We start from the raw sequence: 22,402 nt of genomic DNA, 5'->3' as shown, positions 1-22,402 counted from the left end.
TAAAAGGTCTTCCTTTATTCTAAGGCCATGTCCTCAGGTCCTAGTCTCTCCTACCAATGGAAACATCTTCCCAACATCCACTGTGTCCAGGCCGTTCAGTGCTGTGAATGTTTCAATTAGATTTCCCCCTCATCCTTCTAAACTCCAATGAGTTAGTCCTAGAATTCTCAAATGCTCCTCAGATGTTAAGCTTTCCATTCCTGGGGCCATTCTCGTGAACCTCCTCTGAACCCGCTCCAGGGCCAGTACATCCTTCCTGAGATATGGGACCCAAAACTGCATGCAATACTCCAAATGTGGCCTGACCAGAGCCTTATAAAGGCTCAGTAGTACATCCCTGCTTTTATATTCAAGTCCACTCAAAATAAATCTCTTTTGAACCCTCTCCAGTCTAATAATATCCTTCCTATAACAGGGCAACTGGAACTGCACAGAGTAACTCCAGAAGATGTTTCACCAACATTCTGTCCAATCTTAACATGATGTTCCAACTCCTGAATGACTCTGCCTCATCTGAAAGGCTCATTCTACATAAGCCAATACAACGTTAGGAATTACAACATTTAAAAGGCATTTGGGTGGGTATATGGATAGGAAGTGTTTAGAGGGATATGGGCCAAATGGGACATTAATTTAGAATATCTGGCTGCTATGGACGAATTGGACCGAAGGGTCTGTTTCTGTGCTGCACAATTCTATGAATGGCTGGTGAGGCTGGGTCTGGTTTTCTTGGAGAGAAGGTTAAGGGGAGATTTGATAGAAATTTTCAAAATCATGAAGAGTCTACACCGAGTGGATAGGGAGAGGCCGTTTCTGTTCATAAAAACGTGACTGCTCATGCTCAAAGCATTCTGCAAAAGAAACAAATGAGAGGCGAGAAAAACATTTTTCACACAGCGAGTGGTTAGGTTCTGGAATGCGGCTCAATGAGTCAAGAAGATATGAGATGGTTATTTAAATAGAAACAACACACAAGGCTTTGGGGAACGGACAGGAGATCAACATGAAGTTAAAATGCTCAGACAGCAGGTACGATGGGCTGAATGGCCTCTTGCATTCCAACAATTCTGTGAATATAATTGTGGATCTTTCAGCTAACTATTAGAGGAGGAGTTTGTGACGCTGTATCTCCAGGCCAGAGCATCTGGGTTCAAGCCCCACCTGTCCTGGATGTACTGTGTCTGAATGAATTGATTTAAAATAATCTTATTGCAGAATGACAGACTGAACTGTTTACAAACCAAAGTCCCCTTCATGACCTTGCGACATCCAATTTATTTATAACATTCACAGCATGCTATAAAAGTAAATTTTTAGAATAACATTTTACATATGTTATTACCTAAACTAGCATAATTACCAGATGCTAATTTGTGACAAATTAAATAGTATGGAGGTGTGGTCACTTTCATAATGTAGAAAATATGCCTGTGTATTGCACACAGCAAGAGACTGGTTAGTCAGCTTTTAGAGCTCATTTAGAGATAAATACTAGACCAGGACGTTTGTGACTCTCAAAATAATGTCATGCTTCTTTTTTAACATCTTTTGCATCTATACAGAGGGAGATAGGTCTCATGGTTTAAACAATGTCTAAAGAACAACGCTGTTCTGGAGTATCACTCTAGAGTTTGGTGTGGAAGGATTTGAACCCTAATCTTTCTATTCTGAGATGGGCGGGTTGTCTGGTGAACCACAGCGAGGACTGACAAACTAGAAAGGGCCAGAGTCAGCTTTTTGGCTCTGTTGGTAATATTCCCATGTCTGTCAGAGGAGATATCAAACCCCTCATTCTTGAGGAATAGTGACAGCTGCTCCGGCTTGAAATTCCGGAGCTAACTCCAGTGGGATACTCACATTCAGTGAATCTGACCAGGCCCCTCATTGAAAAAGCTGCAAAAATCTTGTCATTGTACCGAACTGAGCCGGTACCACTGGGCTGCTACAAATAGGATTGTAGTATCTGTGACAAGTTGCATTTCTATAGTGCCTTTAACAGGAACACGTCCCGTGGTACTTCACAGCAGCATTATTGAATCAAAATGTCTAATGTGAATGCTCCTGTGAGAAGGGGAACACACACACACATATTGGAACACAACATTGGAACAGAACTAAGGACTTCTTTTTAAAAAAAAAATCACTTACAGGAGCAATGGCTGGGTCAGCATTTATTGCCCATCCCTAATTTCCCAGAGGGTGGCTGAGAGTCAACTACATCACTGCAGGTCTGGAGTTACATGTAAGCCAGTCATATGAGGTCGTCAGGGCTACAGATAAGGTGACTAGCAGGTGCTTCTCCCTGATGCTGGAGGATATTAAAACTAGAAGGCATATATTTAAGGTGAGAGGAGAAAGATTTAAAAAGAACATGATTTGCAACTTTTTTTTTTAAACACAGAATGGTTTGTGTTTGGAATGAACTTCCAGATGGAGTGGTGCTTGCAGGTACAGCGTTTAGAAGGCTTTTGGATAAGTTGATAAATAGGAAAGGTTTGGAGGGATGTGGACCAAGCACAGGCAGGTGGGACTAGTTTCGTTTTGGGTTAAGGTCGGTATGGACTGGTTGGACCGAAGGGTCTGTTTCTGTGCTGTATGACTATTGCCTGGCTAAAGATGGCAGATTTCCTTCCCTAAAGAACATTAGTGACCCAGACTGGGCTTTCCGACAATCAGCAATGGTTTCTTGATTAGGCCCTTATTTCCTGATTTTTACTGTATTCGAATCCCACCATCTGCTGTGGCAGGATTTGAATACAGGCCCCCAGAACCTTACCTGGGTCTCTGTATTAATAGCGTACCAATGACACCGCTAGGCCATTGGTTCCACTTGCCTGTGACAGGATGACAGTGAAAGAGCGCAGGGCAGCAAAGGGGATTCTTTTGGAGACTGATTACCATTAAATAGAAGTGGGGCAGTCTGCACATGTACTGACATCACAGTGCAGGGAATGTGGGGTAGCTGTCTGATGTGACTGGTCCCATCAGTGTGTGAATGAAACACACTTATACTTTGAAGGGAAATTACTGATTGGTTGGCAAGTGGACTTTCATTGGTAGAGCGCTGCCACTAAAGAAATGCCTCTACCAATGAAGTTCCATTTGCCAACCAATCAGCAATGTGCTCACTGGGTATAACATTGTTCTCCCCTTGAATTGGTATTTCTTGTGAACTGTCCTGATGAGTGCAAGATGAAAAACATCGACAAAATGCCCCTTTCTCCAGGCAATGCTCAAATTTTGAAACTGTGCTTTCTGCCAGATTGAGAGGCAATGAAGTTTAACAAACAGAGGGATGATGGTGAACAGGGCCTGGTGAGAATTACAACAGAGGCAGAAGATAATTGGATCAGCTTTGCCTCACAGTGGTTGGGAAGAGGAAGGCGAGCCAGGCGAGCGTTAGAGGGGTCAACACCAGGGATAAGAAAAGATACACAGATGTGGCTGTCAGCAGTAGACAAGCTGAAGCAGGGGTGGAATCAAATGGTGTTTCAGAGATGGGAATAAAACACAATCTCAGCAAACAGGGAAGAGGTTGGAAGTTCAACTTGACTTAAATACAGCATGGGGGATGTGAGCAGCTGAGGTCCAGCCTCCGAAAGAGAAGGATGGAGTTGTCACCCAGGGAGAAAGGTTTGTCAGAGTCTGTATGCTGAATAGTTTGGGACCTTTTTTCACTGGAGCATAGCAAGTTGAGGGGTAACCTTACAGAGATTTATAAAATCACGACGGGCCTTGATAAGGTAAGTAGCAAAGGTCTTTTCCCTAGAGTTGGGGAGTTCAAAAGCAGGGGGCGTAATTTTAAGGTGAAAGGAGATTTAAAATCCACCCCTTTGTAACTCAAATGCTTCAGTCCCAGCAAAATTCATGTAAATCTTTTCTGAACCCCCTCCAATTTAATAATGCCCTTCTTATAGCAGGGAGAAGAGAATTGTACAGGGTCGTTGGGTCTTGAAAATTCCTCCAGTTAAATTATTGAGACTAAAATTGACTTCATTTTCTGAAGAAGGGTCCCGAAACAAAACGTCAGCTTTCCTGCTCCTCTGATGCTGACTGGCCTGCTGTGTTCTTCCAGCTCCACACCTTGTTATCCCTGACTCCGGCATCGGCAGTTCTTACTATCTGTGCGTCAAAAATGAGGTTTTGACAATTTCCTCTCTTCACTTACCAAGTTCTGGTGGATCGTCAGGGCATTTCTCCAAGTGTTTAGCTTCAGGAGAGTTAGTGACTGATGTTGCATTGCTTAAGGCTGGAGCACCATCTGTGATGAAGGACAATTAAAAGTAAGTTGAAACACCTAAGAAGGCGGAAGCTGACTGAGGGCTGCGATAAACGGAGTTGTACATGCCTTAACAACAACATAATTCAAGACTAGGATTTGCTCCTGACAGAGGGAGGCCTCAAGATTAATAGCCTTCCAAATATAGAGTTCTATGTCCAGTGAAGGGGTGAGGTCCATCTCAGTGGTAGCATTCCCAATCATGGAGTGAGCATGGTTTGAATTCCCATTCTGGAACTCTGTCAAAAAGCATCTTTTGAAAACTGGGTCTTCTGTTCAGTTGGGTAAACCCAAAAGGAAACCAGACCAGACCTGTTTGTCTTCACACCCAGACAGACCCAGCCAGGATTAAACATTGATTTGCGTTTATATAGCACCTCTAATCACGTCAGAATGTCGTGGAGCACAGCACATTCAATATAGTAGTTTCAAAGTGCAGTCACTGTTGTAGGGTAGTAAAATCTGACAGCCAACTTTCACACAGCAAGCTTCCCAAAAGCAGTGAGGAGATAAAAACCAAATAATCTGTTTAATTAAGGCTAAATATTGGCGAGCTCCCAGGGGTAACTCCCCTGCTCTTCTTCACAATTATGCCATGAGCTCTTTTACATCCACATGAAAAGATAAATGGGACCTTAGTTTAATGTTTCACTGAGAACAAGCTAGCATGGACACCACAGGCCAAATGGCCACCAACATTGCCCCTGCATCGTCACAGCACACACCCCTAATGGTTCATCTATCTGGTTACAGCTCAGCCTAATAAAGCAGATCTTTCTAATGTTTGAGCCCTAATGTTTTTCCTGAGTTAGCTGATCACACCCAGTTGAATGAATTCACTTTAGCATCACGCTAGCAGCGGTGCACATCATTCACAAGGTGCACTGCAGAAATCCATCAAAGCTCCTTCAAAGCCCATGGCCACTTCCATCCAGAAAGACGAGGGCAGCAGATACGCGGAAACACCACCACCTACAGGTGCCCCTCCGAGCCAGTCAATATCCTGCTATGGAAATACATCACTGTTTCCTCACTGCCGCTGGGTCAAACTCCTGGAACTTGCTGCCAGACAGCATTGTGGGTCTATCTTCAGCACAGCGACTGTAGCAGTTCAATAACTTAACTACATAACATCAGAAAAGAAGCAGGCCATTCAGCCCATTGAGTCTGGTCTGCCATTCAACGATATCGTGGATGATGTGATGATCCTTAACTCCACTCTCCTGCCTTTTCCCCACAACTCCTGATTCCCTTGAGGATTAAAAACATGTTTATCACAACCTTGATAACAAAGTGTGGAGCTGGATGAACACAGCAGGCCAAGCAGCATCTCAGGAGCACAAAAGCTGACGTTTTGGGCCTAGACCCTTCATCGGAGATGAAGGGTCTAGGCCTGAAATGTCAGCTTTTGTGCTCCTGAGATGCTGCTTGGCCTGCTGTGTTCATCCAGCTCCACACTTTGTTATCTTGGATTCTCCAGCATCTGCAGTTCCCATTATCACTTTATCACAACCTTGGATTATACTTAGTGACCCATCCTCAACAGCCCTCTGTGGTAAAGAATTCCACTGATTCACTACCCTCAGGGGAAAAAAATTCCTCCTCTTTTCTGTGTTAAATACGCAGCCCCTGATTCTGGGATTATACCCTCTGGTCCTAGACTCTCGCACAAGGGGAAACAACCTCTCCACATCCACCCTGTCAAGGTCCCGAGGAATCTTGTCTGTCAAGGCAGTCACCACATTCTGAAGGGCAACTCAGGATGGGCAATAAATGCCGCACAGCTAGCAAGACCCACAGCTCATGAACGAACTTGAAAAAAAATCCTCCCCTTCCCAATAAAACAAAACCGACCCTGTGAGAGGACAATCAGTTATCGCTTCCTGTGTGGAATAGCGCTCATGGTTTAGGGTCAACAGATAGACCACACATACACCAAAGGCCAAGTGGGTCCCAAAGCCAACACACCATGACAGTCTAGCCCAACCAATAGAGACAAGCGACTGGAAGAGGGAACCCCACCCTGCTGCATTTCTATATTTGTACAGGGAGGCCAAGCCCAATGGTGTTATCGCCAGATGAGTAACCTGGAGACCAGGTATTATTCCGGGGACCGGAGAATCCCACAGCAGCAGACGGTGGGATTTGGATTAAATAAAAATCTGGAATTGAGCTCAACGGTGACCACAAAACTATTGTCAATTGTCGGGGAAAATCCCATCTGGTTCCATCCAGTGAAGGGCACTGCCACCCATAGCTGGTTCGGCCTACACATGACTCCAGACCAACAGCAATGTGGTCAACTACCCTTTGGGAAATTAGGGAACGGCAGTAAATACTGGTCTAGCCAAATGATGCCCACGGCACATTGAAAACACAAGTATAGTGTTATTGAACATCCAAGCGACAACTTTAATTTATTCATTGGATTAATACCATTGACAAGTTGAGCGAGCAGTTCCTGAACTGAGGGGAAAAAAAACAGAATTCCAGTGGCTTCAACAGCAGCCTTTTAAAATTTTTGAAGTTGAAAAACAAGAATGGAGATCACAAATTTCTGGAATCCGTTGCCATCACCAAGGAGCTGTGGAGGGTGGTTAAAAACCTGTCTGATTTGTTGACAACTCTCTAGGAAGAACACCAACTCCCTCCCTCATTCTCTGCTGTGATTTCTAGCTGCTCCTCTGAAGCAGGAGTCTTCTCTGCACACAATCCGTGCTCCTGGATCTACAAGCAACTGCATATTTTAAAAGGAGGCTGCACACAGCTTACTTGCCAAATTCCCAAATGTGGTTAGAGGCAGCTCGAGGGTCTGTGCCAGAACACATCAAAACAGGCCGAATGGCCTCTTTCTGCGAATTTGAATTCATTAAAAAAATTGAAGGAGTTCAACTTCTCGGGATTGGCAATTGCTGCTGGCTTGGTCACTTAAATCCCACATCCTGAGAGAGTGCGACAGGAATAAACAAATTCCCTGGGCTCTGACACAGAGCTGCCTTTGTATGAATGGTGCAGTCAGCCCAATGCTAAATACTGCTTTGAACTTTCACCCTTCAGTAAAAGCACACGGTGACAGAAGTGGTGAACAATTAATAATCTCCCACACTGCCTGCACTTTCCAATTAAAATACAGGCAACACTACATGGCTTCATAATCTGCCTGTGTATTAACAGTAAGGATTACAGTACAATTTCCTCATCCTCCTAAAGAATGTGACCTTAAATATGTTTAAGAGCAGGCGGGGCGAGTCTATCTGGATTGTGATAACGATTTAATTCATGTGACAGGAAGAAGGTGGATGCTCAGTGTAGCTCCGCAAGCTTTTAGACTGGAACTGACTCATGTGCGGCGTGAGTTGGGAATGAAGGGGGAGGGGAAGGGAAGGTGCTTGACTGCTTCACAAAAGCTGCCTGCCACAGTCAAATATTTAGATTAGGTTAGATTCCCTACAGTATGGAAACAGGCCCTTCGGCCCAACAAGTCCACACCACCCCTCGAAGCATCCCACCCAGACCTGTCCCCCTATAATCCACACACCCCTGAACACTGCGGGCATATATTTAGCATGGCCAATCCACTTAGCCTGCACATCTTTGGGCTGTGGGAGGAAACCGGAGCACCCGGACGAAACCCACGCACACACGGGGAGAATGTACAAACTCCACGCAGCCCGAAGCTGGAATTGAACCTGGATCCCTAGAGCTGTGGAGTATGTTTTGGGTTCTCCTTTCCCAGAGGCTTTGTCAAGTGCCGTGCAAATTGAGCAAGCTCACAGCACACAGCTCAGCTTGCCTGATTGCAGAAGGTCACAGGTTCAAGCCCCACTTCAGAACCTAGACCGACAGTCCACTGTCACGCTGAGGGAGTGCTGCACTGACAAGGGACACTGTCTTCCAGCTGGCACAGTAAAGTAGGGCCCGTTCTGTCATCTCTGACAGCCACAACTGCAAGGCATAGCAGCGAGTTTCAGGGACTTTTTTCTTTCTAAAGAAGTGCCACTGCACTCAAAAAGTTAACTCCGTTTCTCTCCGCAGATGCTGCCAGATCTGCTGAGTTTCTTCAGCAACTTCTGTTTTGGCTCCAAATCTCCAGCATCAGCAGTACGTCATTTTATCGTGCAGGAACGGAAAGTGCTGGAGAGAGACAGAGTTAACATTTCAAATCTTGTGACCTTCTTTGAAACAAGACTCGTACAGCATGAAGAGAGATAATGGGAACTGCAGATGCTGGAGAATCCAAGATAACAAAGTGTGAAGCTGGATGAACACAGCAGGCCAAGCAGCATCTCAGGAGCACAATGAAGGGTCTTGGCCCAAAATGTCAGCTTTTGTGCTCCTAAGATGCTGCTTGGCCTGCCGTGTTCATCCAGCCCCACACTTTGGTATCACACAGCATGAAACAGACTTATCGGTCCAAGCAGCCAATGCTGGCCATGTTCCCAAATTAAACTGGTTCCAACTGCTTGCACTTGGCCTATGTCCTTCCAAACATTTTGTACTCATGTACTCATCTAAATGTCTTTTAAACTATAACTGTACCTATGTCCAATGTTACCTTTCGAAGTTCATTCCACACATGAACCACTTCATAAAAAAATTACATTTCCCTCATGTCTGTCTTAAATCTTTCTCCTCTCACCTTAAAATATGCCCCCCGAAGTCTTTAAATCCACCATCCGAAAGAAAAAGCACCTGCCATTCAACTTATGTATACCCCTGATATATTTTATTTATGTATGTATCTCTATTGTTTTCATCTCCAAAGATCCTGCCTGACGGGCTGAGCCTCTCTGGCAATTTCTGTTTTTTTTGTTTGACACAAACATTATCTGATCATTACCACATTACGGGCAAGTTCCAAGCCACATACATGATACGTCTTCAAGTCATGATGGTATGTTGCAAGTCGACCTAAACAAAAGGGACTGTGGTGCTGCAAGAAGACAGCTGACCACCAATGTCTGCAGGGCAATTAAATGAGCAATAAGTGATCGTGGAAGAACATTGCTGTATGCAGGAGCTTGCTGCTTGCAAACTGGCTGTCATGTTTCCAACTTTGCAACAAGCCTGTGAAGTTAACAGCGTGGATTCAATTCTCATGCTGACAGAGTTTACCATGCTATTATATAAACACAATGTTCTTCCTTTAATTTTGTAACAGACTCATAGTTGGAGGTTTTGCTAACACCATACCATAGCTAGTGCTTTGTATAACTAGAATACTGCAAACAGTTTTGGGCCCCTTATTTGAAGAAATATACACTGGCATTGGAGGCAGTGCAGAGAAGGTTCACTAGGCTGATTCCAGGTAAGGAGGGACTGTCTTCTGAAGACAGGTTGAGTAGATTGGGCTTGTACTCATTGGAATTTAGAAAAATGAGCAGTGATGTTGTTGAAACATACTAGATTCTTACAGGAGTCGAAGGAGTCGATGCAGAGAAGTTATTTTCCCTTGTGGGAGAATCCAGGGCCAGAGGGTGTACTTAGAATAGTAGATATTTAAGACACAAAACAGGGGTAATTTCTTCTCTCAGAGAGTTGTGAAACTATAGAATTCTTTACTTCAGATATTAGGGTGGGTTATGAAGCGATTTAAGGCTGAGATAGACAGATTTTAGTCAGTGATGGAATCAAGGGTTCTGGGGAAAAGGTGGGAAAGTGGAGCTCAGAGTCAGCCACGGCTGAATGGCAGAGCAGACCTGATGGGCTGAATAGTCTGTTTCTCTCCTGTGTCTCTGGAAGGCTGGGATACACTAGGTCCTGTATTTCCAACTGGCAGCAGCCTTTCACAGCATCATGAAAACAAAACGCAACTTTTCAGGGATAGCCAGGTGTTTAGACAGTCATGATCTTTCAGAAACACACCTCTTGCACACTCAACGTCCAGTTGCATTAAACATTCCAGTTGGTGAGATAATGTAATGCTGCAAGTTAAACTACATGAAGGACCAATTTTGCATTTTGCCAATGCGTTCATTATCCATCTCTGTACATAACGCCATAGCTTCTGCAATTTCCTCTCCTGTTCTGTGACCGCTCCACACATGGCCCAGAGGTTAGTCCTCCGATGAAATCGAGTTCCAGTGGTCTGTTCATCCCTGGGAGGGAGCGCTGGAGGATCCAGTACAGTCCAAACCTATCGCACCTTCTGTCAATGTCCATGCTTACATATTCCCAGTGTTGGTAGCCCTTCTCTGCCTCACCTAAAGATCCTATGCCCCAGAATGTTAAGTTGCCAGTCCAGCCTTTCCCTCAATTATACTTGTGATAGCAACAATATCACACCTCCAAGTGTCAATCACGCTATTAACTCATCAATCTTTCCTGCTACACCCCTAGTATTAGTGTAAAGACCACTGAGCCTTACCTTACTTTTGTGACACTTGAAATAGCTCAACTCACTATGATTTGCTTCCTCTGCTGTAGCACGATATGTCTCTGTTTTATTGATATTCTGTGTTTCCCCAGGCCCTGCCAGGTTAGTTTCAACGCCTCTCAACAGCATGAGCAAACTACCTGCATGCATGTTGGTCCCAATGTGAGTGAGGGGTAGGCTGTCCTGTCTGTACATGTCCCACCTTCCCCAGAAACGGTCCCAGTGATCTGGGAATCTGAAATCTCAATCCCCTCTTCTCATTGGGAGTGGGTTTTTAAGAACTCATTTGAGGGACGTGGGTGTTGCTGGCTGGATCAGCATCTATTGCTTGTGCCTAGTTGCCCTTAAGGTGGTGGTGATGAGCTGCCTTCTTGAACTGGCCGTCCACTTGCTCTGGGTTGACCCACAATGCCATTAGATGATGGTGTGCCTTCTCCTTTTTTGGGAAAGATGTCACTGTCATGTCCCAGTCAGAAACTGTACTTTTCTTCACAACAGAGGCCCTGTATCTTTCATGCTCTCTACAAGACCAGATGTGCCCTCACCCTGAGGTGTAAAAGGTGCTATTTAAGTTTGCAGCATCACATTGTAAAGTTGTTCCTTTCTTGTATTGCATACCCGCTATTTGGTAACTAAAGCTGAGGTTTTAGAATGTTGAATGCAGATGATGGAGTAGGCCGGGAAGTATTAAACCATCAGGGGAATCTAGGACAAATCAACAGCCTGAAAATCTGAGGCAGGCCATTCAGGAGAAAAATTATAAAACATTTCTTCATAGATGAATTGGTAGAACTTTGGAACCCCTCTCCCGCAAAATACAGTCAATGCTAACTCAATTAATAGATTTAAATAGAGTTTAAAAGAATAAGAGGAGACTATGTTGAAACACACAAGATTCTTAAGGACCTGACAGGATGGATGCAAAAAGTTTATTTCCCCTGGGGGACTTAATCTCAGAATAAAGGGTCATCCATTTAAGTCAGAAATGAGGGCCAATTTCTTGTCTGAGAGGGTACTGAATCTGTGGAATTCTTTACCACCAAGGACTGTTGAGACTGGATCGTTCTATTTATTCAAGGCTGAGGTCGAGAAATTTTTATCAGAGAGGGAATCAAGACTTATGGGGAACAGAGAGGAAAGTGGAGTTGAGGATTATCAGATTTCGTGGAAAGTTGCATCAGATTTGATGGGCTGAATGGCCTCCTACATCTTGTGGTCTTATATTGGAGACCAAGGTTTTCACTAGTCCGAGGTATTTGAGAATATGGAGGAAAGTGGGAGGAATGGAGATAAGACACAGAACATCAGTCCGTCATTGACCACGATCTCACTGAATGGTAGAACAGGGTCAGGAACTGGGAGAATTCACTGAGAACCAGTTCTAAAGAAGAGTGAGACTAGACTCAAAATGTTAACTGTGTTTCCAACTCCACAGACGTTGCCAGGCCTGCAGAGTTTCTCCAGCAACCTCTGTTTGCCTGCGGGAAGGTTAGTGAACCGAACCACTACTGGTTTTCCACTCACTGTAATTGTTCCTCATGTGACTAGCAGGATTACATAGCTGAAACACAACAACAGTGTGTTGGAGAGTCCTAGCTGACAGGATTAAACGAGCCAGAATAAACACAACATACAGTCCCAGCCGAGAATCAAAAAAAACACGAAATAAAAACAGTTGGAATAAAAATAAGGAAACCCTCTGACCTCAAAGGACTTTCCAAATTGTCAGCAGAAATATATAAATGATCCCCTTGCTGCTGTAACATATTCTGACTTAGATTTGGGCTTCACAGGGTCAGGCACAAAGGGATAACACCAGGTGCTGTCTGTAGGAGACTGCATGATGTAGTGGCTCATGTCCTTTCCTGAACCAGAAGCTCTGGGTTCAGATGGGCAGCACGGTGGCCCAGTGGTTAGCACCGCTGCCTCACATCTCCGGGGACCCGGGTTCGATTCCACCCTCAGGTGACTGTCTGTGTGGACTCTGCACGATCTCCCTGCAGCTGCGTGGGTTTCCTCTGGGTGCTCCAGTTTGTTCCCAAAGTCCAAACATGTGCAGCATGGGTGTATTGGCCACGCTAAATTGTCCCAGAGCATCCAGGGATGTTGATGTTAGGTGTGTTAGACATGGGAAAAAGCAGGGGTAGGGGAATGGGTCTGGATTGGATGCTCTTCGGAGGGTCAGTGTGACATCTTGGGCTGAATGGCCTGTTCCCACACTGTAGGGATTCTCTGATCCCACCCCAGGCCTTGATGGTCAAGGGAAGGCACGTACATAATGCAGCATATGGACCAATTAGTAACCTTCCATCCTTCCTAAACGCATGCTAATGGCAGGCAGTGAGAGTGGGAGGGGTTTCCTGGTCAGCCACGTGGCAGAGAAAACTGGACCCTTGACCATCACTGTCCATTGCTCCTGTATACAACGTACATGGGAAGGGAAAAATACACATCGCTATAGCCATTCAGACTCTATGACACCCCACCACCCAGATTGGGTGCACAATCCCAGGTTTATGATGCAGAAGAAATTAAAAACAAAAGAACTGCGGGTGCTGTCAATCAGAAACAGAAGCAATAACTGAAGTTGCCTAGTAGGCCTGGCAGCATCTGTGGAGAGAATTCAGAGTTACTATTTCGGTTCTTGACCTGAAAAGTTAACTCTGCTTTCTCACCATAGATGCTACCAGATCTGCTGAGCTATTCCAGCAACTTCTGTTTCTGATTAAGCAGAAGTTTTCGCCACCAGCTCTGAGCCCGAGCTAAAACATTTGGGGTTTTTGTGGCCTGATGTTAAAAAGGAGAAGCATCTGTCTTGATGGGATCTTATTAAACCATTCCTTATTTGGAAGTGGGAGTAGAAGCAGAGGGATCTTGGAGCATGTGTGTTCTGTGAAAGTGACTGGTCAGGTGGGTGAGGTCAGAAAGGGGTAAGATAGTTTCCTGTATCAACTATGGCTTAGGGTAAAAGGGAACCATTAAACATAGGCATTCAGCCCACTGATTCTGCTCTGCTGTTCAATGTGTTCTTGTCTGATTTACTGTCTTGGCGCCACTCTCCTGCATTTTCCCTACAACTGGAAGTGTATAAAACATTAGGAATATCGCAACATAAAGAGCAGGTGTAGTCCATTCAGCCCCTCAAATCTATGCCAGCATTCCCATTATTCCGGAGTCAGAGTATTCCCTGCAATTCTGTGCACCACAACACAGGAGACAGGGGATTGCAATAGAGGGGGGATACAGAGAATTTAGGAGGATGTCATCTGGTTAACTAAGCTTGAGGACAGACTGGAGAGGCTAGAGTTGGGCCCTTTGACATACAGCAGGCTAAGGGGAAATGTAGTTGAAGTGTATAAAATAACATGTTCTCACAGACTGGATAAGAAGGACCCCTTTCTATTACATATCTCCCAGTGTTGGTAGCCCTTCACAGTCTCATCAAAGCAGTCAGTAACCCAGGCACATAGATTTACAGTTTTCAGAAGGATTAGACTGGAGGTAGTAATTATTTTCAGTTGGAGATAGGAGTATGAAACTTGTTGTTGGAAACAGTGGTAGAGGTAGACACCCTCTTCATTGTGAAAAACAGGTGGATAAGCAGCTAACCCTAACCCTATCATGGTAGGCTATTCAGCCCCTTGGAACTGCTCCAACATTTAATACAATGCTGGTTGACCTCAGCTAGGCCTCAACTGCGATTTCCCGCTCATTCTCCATAACCTTTCAATTAGAAAAACTAGCAGAGTAACATATTAAACCTGGGAATAGAATTCTATTCAGTTAGATCATGATTGATCACTTTGAGGGTTTCTTTGTTATTTATTCAATCACAGGATGAGGGTGTCACTGGCCAGGCAGCATTTATCGCCCATCCCTAATTGCCCAGAGGGTGGTTATAAGTCAACCATATTGCTGTGGGTCTGGAGTCACATGTAGGCCAGACCAGGTAATGATGGTAGTTTCCTTTCCTAAAGGGCATTAGTGAACCAGATGGGTTTTTCCAACAATCAGCACCGGATTCATGGTCATCATTAGATTCCCAATTCCAGATATTTATTGAATTCAAATTCCACCACCTGCCATCGCGGGAATTTGAACCTGGGTCCCCAGAACAGTATCTGGGTCTCTAGATTAACAGTCCAGTGATAATACCGTAGGCCATCGCTTCCCCTCGTAGTATGAGTTAGGATGTCACGTTGACATTGTACAGTGCATCGGTGAGGGCTCTTCTGGAGTTCTGTGTGCAGTTCTGGTCGCCCTGCAGTAGAAGGCATATTATCAAATTGTAGAGGGTTCAGAAATGATTTACCAGGACATGGCCAGGATTGGGGGCTTTGAGTTATAAGGACAGGCGGAATTAGCTGGGACCTTTTCACTGGAGCGTAGGAGGTTGAGGAATGACCATAGAGAGCTTTATAAAATCATGGGGGCCTTGTTAGGGTGAATGGCAGGTGTATTTTACCCAGAATGGGGGAATTTCAAGATTGAGCGGCATATTTTTAAACTGAGAGGAGAAAGATTTAAAAAAGTTTGTTATTTTTCCACAGAGTGTGGTTCACGTGTGGAATGAACTCTCTCAGGAAGTGGTGGATGTGAGTACAACCACAACATTTAAAAGGCATTTAGAAAAGTACATGAATAGGTAAGGTTTGGGCCAGGAGCAGGGAGGTGGGACTAGGTTAGTTTGGGATTATGGTTGGCATGGACAGGTTGGACCGAAGGGTCCGTTTCTGTGCTGTATGACTTTATCTACGTCAATACCACTTCTCGCACTCTTCCCATATCCCCCAATGTTGTTAGTCTCCAGAAACGTCTGTTAGTTGTTATCTTTAACCTGTTCATTGACTGAGCTGCCACCCTCTGTGGTCATAAATTCAAATGGATTCAGCATGCTCCAAGTGAAATAATTCCTCCTTATCTCAGACTTAAGTGGTGTACCCTCTTACGATTTGGTTCCCTAATTTTAAACTCCATCTGCCAGAGTAAATGTCCTTCCTACACCCAGTCGGTCACACCCTCAGCTTCAACATGGTCACCCCTCCTCCTCCTTCAAAACTCTGGAGCACTCTCCTCAAAACGATCCCACCATCCCAGGGAGCATGATGGTGAATTTCCATCGCACTCCCACCAGGGCAGATTCATCTTGCTTTAGATAAAGACAGCAAAACTCCACACCACCACCCACCGAGGCTCTAAACAAATTGCAGGAAAGAGATCTTTACTCCTGAATTCAGATTTGTTTGTGATGAAAGCAAATGGCACACCGGCCTTCCTAATTGCTTGCAGCACCTACAGAGACGGATACAGAAGGACAAACAGGTCCCTTTGCATACAGAACCTCCCCAGTCCCTCATCCTTTAAGATCCTGTTTGTCATTTTTCCTGGGTTTTGAACCGAGGTGAGGGCTTCTGCCGAATGAATGGGGGAACCATTTGAGCCATTGCGTCTGTGCTTGGGTCTTTTCCAGCATAAGGCAAATCTAATCCCATGGCCCAGCCATCCCTGCAGAGCTCAGAGCTTCCGATCCAAAATATCGAATTTCTCACATTGTAAAAACTGCAAAGATCGCAGCTTCAAGCATACCTTAGCACACACGGACTGAGGTGGCTCAGAAATGCAGCTGACAACACTCACGGGCAACTAGGGATGAGCAATAAATGCTGACTCGACCAACAACTCCCACATATGGTGAGTGGTTTTATTGTTAAATAAAGCATTCCCTGAATAATGATAATAAAATGTGAGGCTGGATGAACACAGCAGGCCAAGCAGCATCTCAGGAGCACAAAAGCTGACGTTTTGGGCCTAGACCCTTCATCAGAGAGCTGAATAATATTGACTGGAGTTGCTATCATCACTCTCCTCAGAGCAAAAATAATCATGGGAGATTTTGTAAAGAGGTTTCAACATCTTGTACGGGTCTCGACTGCAATAGACAGAGCGAATCCATTTGTGGTCGGTTGGAAACCGGAGGACGAACTTAAGAGAAGTGACAAACAAACCAGATGGAAAGACGAAGTTTTTGTAGTGACTTGGAAGGCACTGCCTGAAAGGGGAATGGAAGCAAATTCAACAGGAACTTTCCAAAAGGAAACTGGGTAATTATTTGGAAAAGGGAAATATCGCTGAGCTAAGGGGAAGAATATGGGAGTGGAATTACTGAGGTGGCTCTGTCAAAGTGTTGGCAGAATTAAAGAATTGTTACAGTGCAGAGGAGGCCTTTCAGCCTTTCACCGGTTCTACTATCCAGTGCCAATCTCCTGCATTTTCTCTATATCCTGCACGTTCTGTCTGTCCAAATAGCCATCCAATGCCCCTTTCGAATGTCCCAATTGAATCTGCCTCCATCACATTTCCAGGCATTGATTTCAATACCCGAACTATTTGCTGTATGTAAAAGATTTCTGCTCACATCACTTTAAATCTATGCCCTCCATTCTCTTTTCCTTTTACAAGCGGAAACCACTTCTCTCTATCAAGTCTAACCAACCATGCTGACATTTTGAAAACTCTATCAAATTCCCTTTCAAATCTTCCTTTCTCCCAGGAGAACACTTCCAACTTCTTCAAATTATCGCTGAAACACTGGTACAGTGAATCAAATGGCCCCTTTCTGCTCTACGATTCTACAAAGAAATGTTTTTGGATCTCCCCTCGGTCTTTTTGTGACATCTTTTCAAACAGATGTCTCTCCATCACTCATTATCCATTCAAGAAATTCTACCCTATTCTCATCAAACCCTTCCATTGTTTGCTGAACATCCGCTGAAATGCAATTCTCCAGTAGAAATTCACCCAGCCCCTCAAATCTCTGCTCATTGTACTCATTTTAAATCATTGGTGATACCTTGGTGAGTCTTTGCTCTGTACATTTCCTTGGTGTTAACATTTCCTTGGTGTTAACATCCCCTGTGGTTTGTCTCTCACTTGCTGCCGAACAGGAAGCTAAAATTTTGCATCAACATGACATTAGGCCCCTTCCAATTAGAGGTTTAAAAGAGAAGATTTCAAGTGATTTCCATGAGGGCTACTTTGCAGCCTGTTTTGGCCTAAACAGATCTCCAGAATAGTTTGAAAAAGACTTTGCGTTTCTACTAAACTTTCAACACCTGAGGATGTTCAAAATTTCTGACTAGTCAACAACATATTGTTTGCAGAGCAGTCACCGTTGTAATGTGGGAGACACAGCTGTCAAGTTCTGTAAAACAAGCTCCCACTGATAGCATTGTGACAACAAACAGGTAATGTACTTGAAGGCTTTGGTTCACAAATAACCCAACAACTTTGCACAAGGTGCAACCTTTGGACCAGGTTAGTCCACTTACGGCGCTCATGAATCTCGGTACTCAAAGCATTCCTGATATAACAGGATAAATGTACAACCGGGGATGTCAGAAACATGTTGGGTCAACACTCATCAGCTCTGCCAGGACTGGAATGAGATACCATAAAAGAGACCATTGAGGCCACTGTGCCCATAGTGGATTTTTGAATGGACAATTAGTTTCCATCACCCCCACCCCACACTTTTTCTTCAACAGAATTATTCTCCCTTACATTTCCCCTTTGAAAATCCCTCCTGAACCTCCTTCCACACCACAACTACAACCTATGGTACCTCAAGAACAAGCTAGTCACAGACATTGCCAATTAGCGAGAACCAAACCAAATCCTAACTCCTCATTGCATAAAATGGTGTTCGCTCATATCACCAGAACCCCAAAGCCAATCCCTCTAAACTCTGGATGCCCACACTTTATTCATGGCTCAGGAAGGCACAGGATATGGGTCCCGTGAGAGAGATGGGTGCGCACAGAGCTTCATCTCCCAGCTTATAATTAAGTGGGATTTGTGCGAAGTGGGTAGGGAGGCTGGGGAAGTTACCCATTTGGCGATATCTAGGAGGTAATTTGCAAATATTCAACGTTTGAATGGGATGCATCAGTGTGAAATTTAAACACCAACAGGCCTCAGTTTTACTGCTCAGATTGCCAGAATAGGGCTGGTAGCCAACACCCTACATTTCTGATGAAGGGTCGAGGCCCGAGGCCCGAAACGTCAGCTTTCCTGCTCCGCTGATGCTGCTTGGCCTGCTGGGTTCATCCAGCTCTACACCTTGTTATCTCTCTCCCTACATCCCTGCCCCGTAACGTAATCTGTCCTGTGTGGACTTGTTGCGAATGCTTTTTTACGTATGCAGCACATATTTCCCACTTAGATGCATTCTTTGTACAGTTTTTGTATAAAGGTGGTGTCATGCTGGATATAATCAGTGGGAATGGGGATTTCTCCTCAATTCAAACAAAATGCAAGGTGCCTGGGTAAAGCAACAATGGTCCAATATAAGCAAGAGAACATTTCAAAAGGAAATGTTTGTGCCAACAGTGGCATTTTGATTAGATTCTGAGTCAGCCTGTCATGAGTTCAAGTCTGACTCCAGAGGCCTGCACTCAAAATCCAGGCGCCACTCCTGAGACGGACAGAGTGCTGATCGCTGCCATCTTGTAGTCGAGGCACTAAACAGAGGGGCCCCCATTGCCCTCAAGAGTTTTGTTTGAGCAGACCTGCACACACCATCCAAAAAGAACAGATTAGTTCTCCCAGGTTTCTCCTTAAAGGAGAGAGCAGCACAAGGGGGTATAATCTCAGAGCAAGGGGTCACCCAGTTAGAACGACGATGAGGAAGAAATTTTTCTCCCAGGGTTGGGGGGGGGAGGAGCTGAATCTGTGGAATTCTTTGCCACATAGGGTCATCAAGGCTGAGTCATTAAGCATATTCAAGACAGAGACCGACTAATTTTTAATCTCTAAGGGATTCAAGGGTTGTGGGTGAAAAGGCAGGAAGGTGGAGTTGAAGGTGATCAGATCAGCCATGATCTCATTGAACTGTGGCATGAACTTGATGGGCTGAATGGCCTAATTCTGATATTCATGGCCTTATAATGGAGCTGACCGACAGGTACTAGACCCCAGAAATCACAACCAAGAACGGTGATGACACAAAAATAGGTACTGCCAGAATTTGTTACTGCTCCCCCATCGAGGCAAGTGATGACAAGTCCCAACATCAATTGCAGTCAAAAGCGATGACTCAAACACATTTCTGTCTCAGGAGTGAACACCAACAATCATTTTAAAAGCTTACAGGTCGGTTCATGAAGAGAAAGAGATCCAGTTTAGATTGTTCAGTATAATTGGATTCATTATGAAGCGGGCTGAGAGTAAAGACATTTTTCCATCCCAGAGGGTGGTGGGAATCTAGAGCACACTGCCTGTAAACCTGGTAGAAATAGTTAGATGTGCAATTGCAATGCTAAGGCATACAAAGCCATGTGCCAACAGGCTGGAAAATGGGACTAGAATAGTAAGGCGGTTGTTTTTGACTGGCACAGACTCTCTTACACGGGACCCATATGGGCTGAAGGGCCCTTTTCTGTGCTGTGGACTTCAATGACTGTCTGGAGTCCACAATGGCCTGGGCCACAGTATTGTTTAGTGTAGATTTCAGTTCACAATGAGCTCCAGTCACGTCAGTGCTGTACCCAATTGCCAACACAATCATGACTGGTAACGCATGAGTGATAAGAAGATTCCGTTCTCCTGTTAGTGTCCACATTGCCCTTGTCTCCGGCACCTGCAAGACACATCCAAGGGAGAAAAATTCTGGATTTGTGGACGTGCAATTCACAATCTCAAGTGTCGACTTGGTAGAGCTTTTTGCACTAAATTTCTCTTTAGCTCATTAGGTGCTTCCTCCAACTGAATGCTTTTTTTCTGGATTTTTTTTCCACCCCCATTTGCCAGTAACAGCCTAAAGGCTGAACTAGACCACTTTGCTATCTTGGACCTCTACCCATTCCCACAACCCTGGCCCTGCTACAACTTAGGCTGTTTTCAGCACAGCCAACCCATTTCCATCTATTTATGGTCCCCGCTATCATCTTGGCAATCTTGCTGGCATACCATTTTCTATCTCTATATCTGCCTAACTGTGTCTCTCTCCCTCTAGGCCCCTTCTCTGCCTATCTACTCACTTAGGCCCAAACGCACAAAACCCCATGTTTTCCATGCATTCACCTTTTCCTACACACAATCAGTTCCGAGAAAGGGTCACTGGACCGAAATGTTAACTCTGCTTTCTCTCCATAGATGCTGCCAGACCTGCTGAGTTTCTCTGGCAATTTCTACTTTTTGTTGCAGTCTTGGTGTTGTGCCTGACCGGAAGATGAACTTGCGGTCATGCACCAACTCGGTCACATTCCTGGCATGTTTCCTATTGTTACCCTCACCTGCAGACTATGCCAACACTTACGTGGATGGTGCATCTTCCACCTGCATGCAATGAAGCTTTAAAAACACCACTACTGATACACCATCTCAGATCATGTCCCATTCATCCACTGCCCTGAATCTGCTAATTTACATGAGCTACATTATAATGTGCATTCCCAATTTTAAGGACTCCACCATCTCTGGAATTCCCTCGTTCTCTTTCCTCCTTCAAGACACTGTTTTATTTCAGAGTTTTGAAAGAGAACTGCAGATGCTGCAAATCTGTAACAATTAAAAACAAAGTGCTGGAGAAACTCAGCAGGTCTGGCAGCATTTATGGAAGAGAATAACTGAGCTAATGTTTCAGCCCCACTCTTCAAGTACTTGCCCCCAAACACACGCTGCCAGAACTTTTAAAAACATTTGCTCAATATCTCTCCTGTTAAGTTCTTTGAGGTGTCTAATAATCTCAGAAGCAGCAATGTCACTCCATTTTGTTGTTTATTAACTATGAACAACCTTTTGAACAAGTAACACACTGCCTCTAAGTCAGCAACTGAAAGGGTGAGGTTGATAAGGATTAGAATGATTGGCACAATCACAAAATAAGTCCAATGCTGGAGGATCATGGCCAGGAAACTGATTGCAACACAGAGAGATAAAGTAGCCTTTCCTTTCTATTTACCCCTAGCTCTGTCATTCTGTCCCAGGTTTGCCTTTCAGCCAGTTCACTTCCAAAAGCTATCATTCATTCATGCAGCACCCACCCTTTCAGGCAGCTTGTTCCAGAACACAACTATTTGTGGTTTATTTAAATAAACAATTTCCTCACATTGCCCCTGGTTTTTTTTTGTTGATTATCTTTTATCTGAGTCTTTTGGTTAGCATTCCTTCAACGGCGAAAAAAACTGGGGCTATTAAACACCCACTAACCAAATCTATGCCTCTCTGTACCTGTACCTCCTAAAGACCATTCATTTGTGTTACCTTCCACCCAACCAAAATGTCTATGTTAAATTCCACCTGATGATGCTTTTGTCTAATTCCAGTGTTTCTCTCTACGTCTGATACCTGATCTCATCCTCACTACTTTACTACATTCTGACAACAGTCATAACATTCAAGACTACGGGCCAAGTGCTGGAAAGTGGGACCAGAGTAGATTTAAAGTGGTTTTTATTGGTACTGACTCAATTGGACAAAGGGCCTCTTCTGTCCTGTATGTTTCTATGGCTCCAGATACAAGTCCTATATCTCCCAGGTCCAGATCATCAGTGTGTACTCAAAGACTGCTACGGTCCTAATGCTAGCTTGCCAACAGCACTGTCCACTGCATCTAAGTAATACACCAGTTTAATCCTTCATAGTTGAATCATTCTGTTCTGCTACAAAACCTGCTATCAGTAGGCATTTTTAAACGCTTTTTGAAAATTCATACACGTAACACATGCAAATTAGTCAATCATTAATTG

General features: G+C 44.4%; 1 protein-coding gene across 1 annotated transcript in view; it reads right to left on the bottom strand.

Moving 5' to 3' along the window:
* LOC125465855 (beta-1,4-galactosyltransferase 2-like) overlaps window positions 1–22,402 on the bottom strand; it is a 52,511-nt gene that overhangs the window by 27,213 nt on the left and 2,896 nt on the right. The window contains exon 2 of the mRNA XM_048559774.2: window positions 4,169–4,261. Coding sequence (XP_048415731.1) covers window positions 4,169–4,261 — 93 coding nt within the window. The remainder of the gene's footprint in view (window positions 1–4,168; window positions 4,262–22,402) is intronic.

Source organism: Stegostoma tigrinum, chromosome 30, assembly GCF_030684315.1.
Source record: "Stegostoma tigrinum isolate sSteTig4 chromosome 30, sSteTig4.hap1, whole genome shotgun sequence".
Taxonomy (NCBI): domain Eukaryota; kingdom Metazoa; phylum Chordata; class Chondrichthyes; order Orectolobiformes; family Stegostomatidae; genus Stegostoma; species Stegostoma tigrinum.
This window is presented reverse-complemented; position numbering and strand designations above follow the sequence as displayed.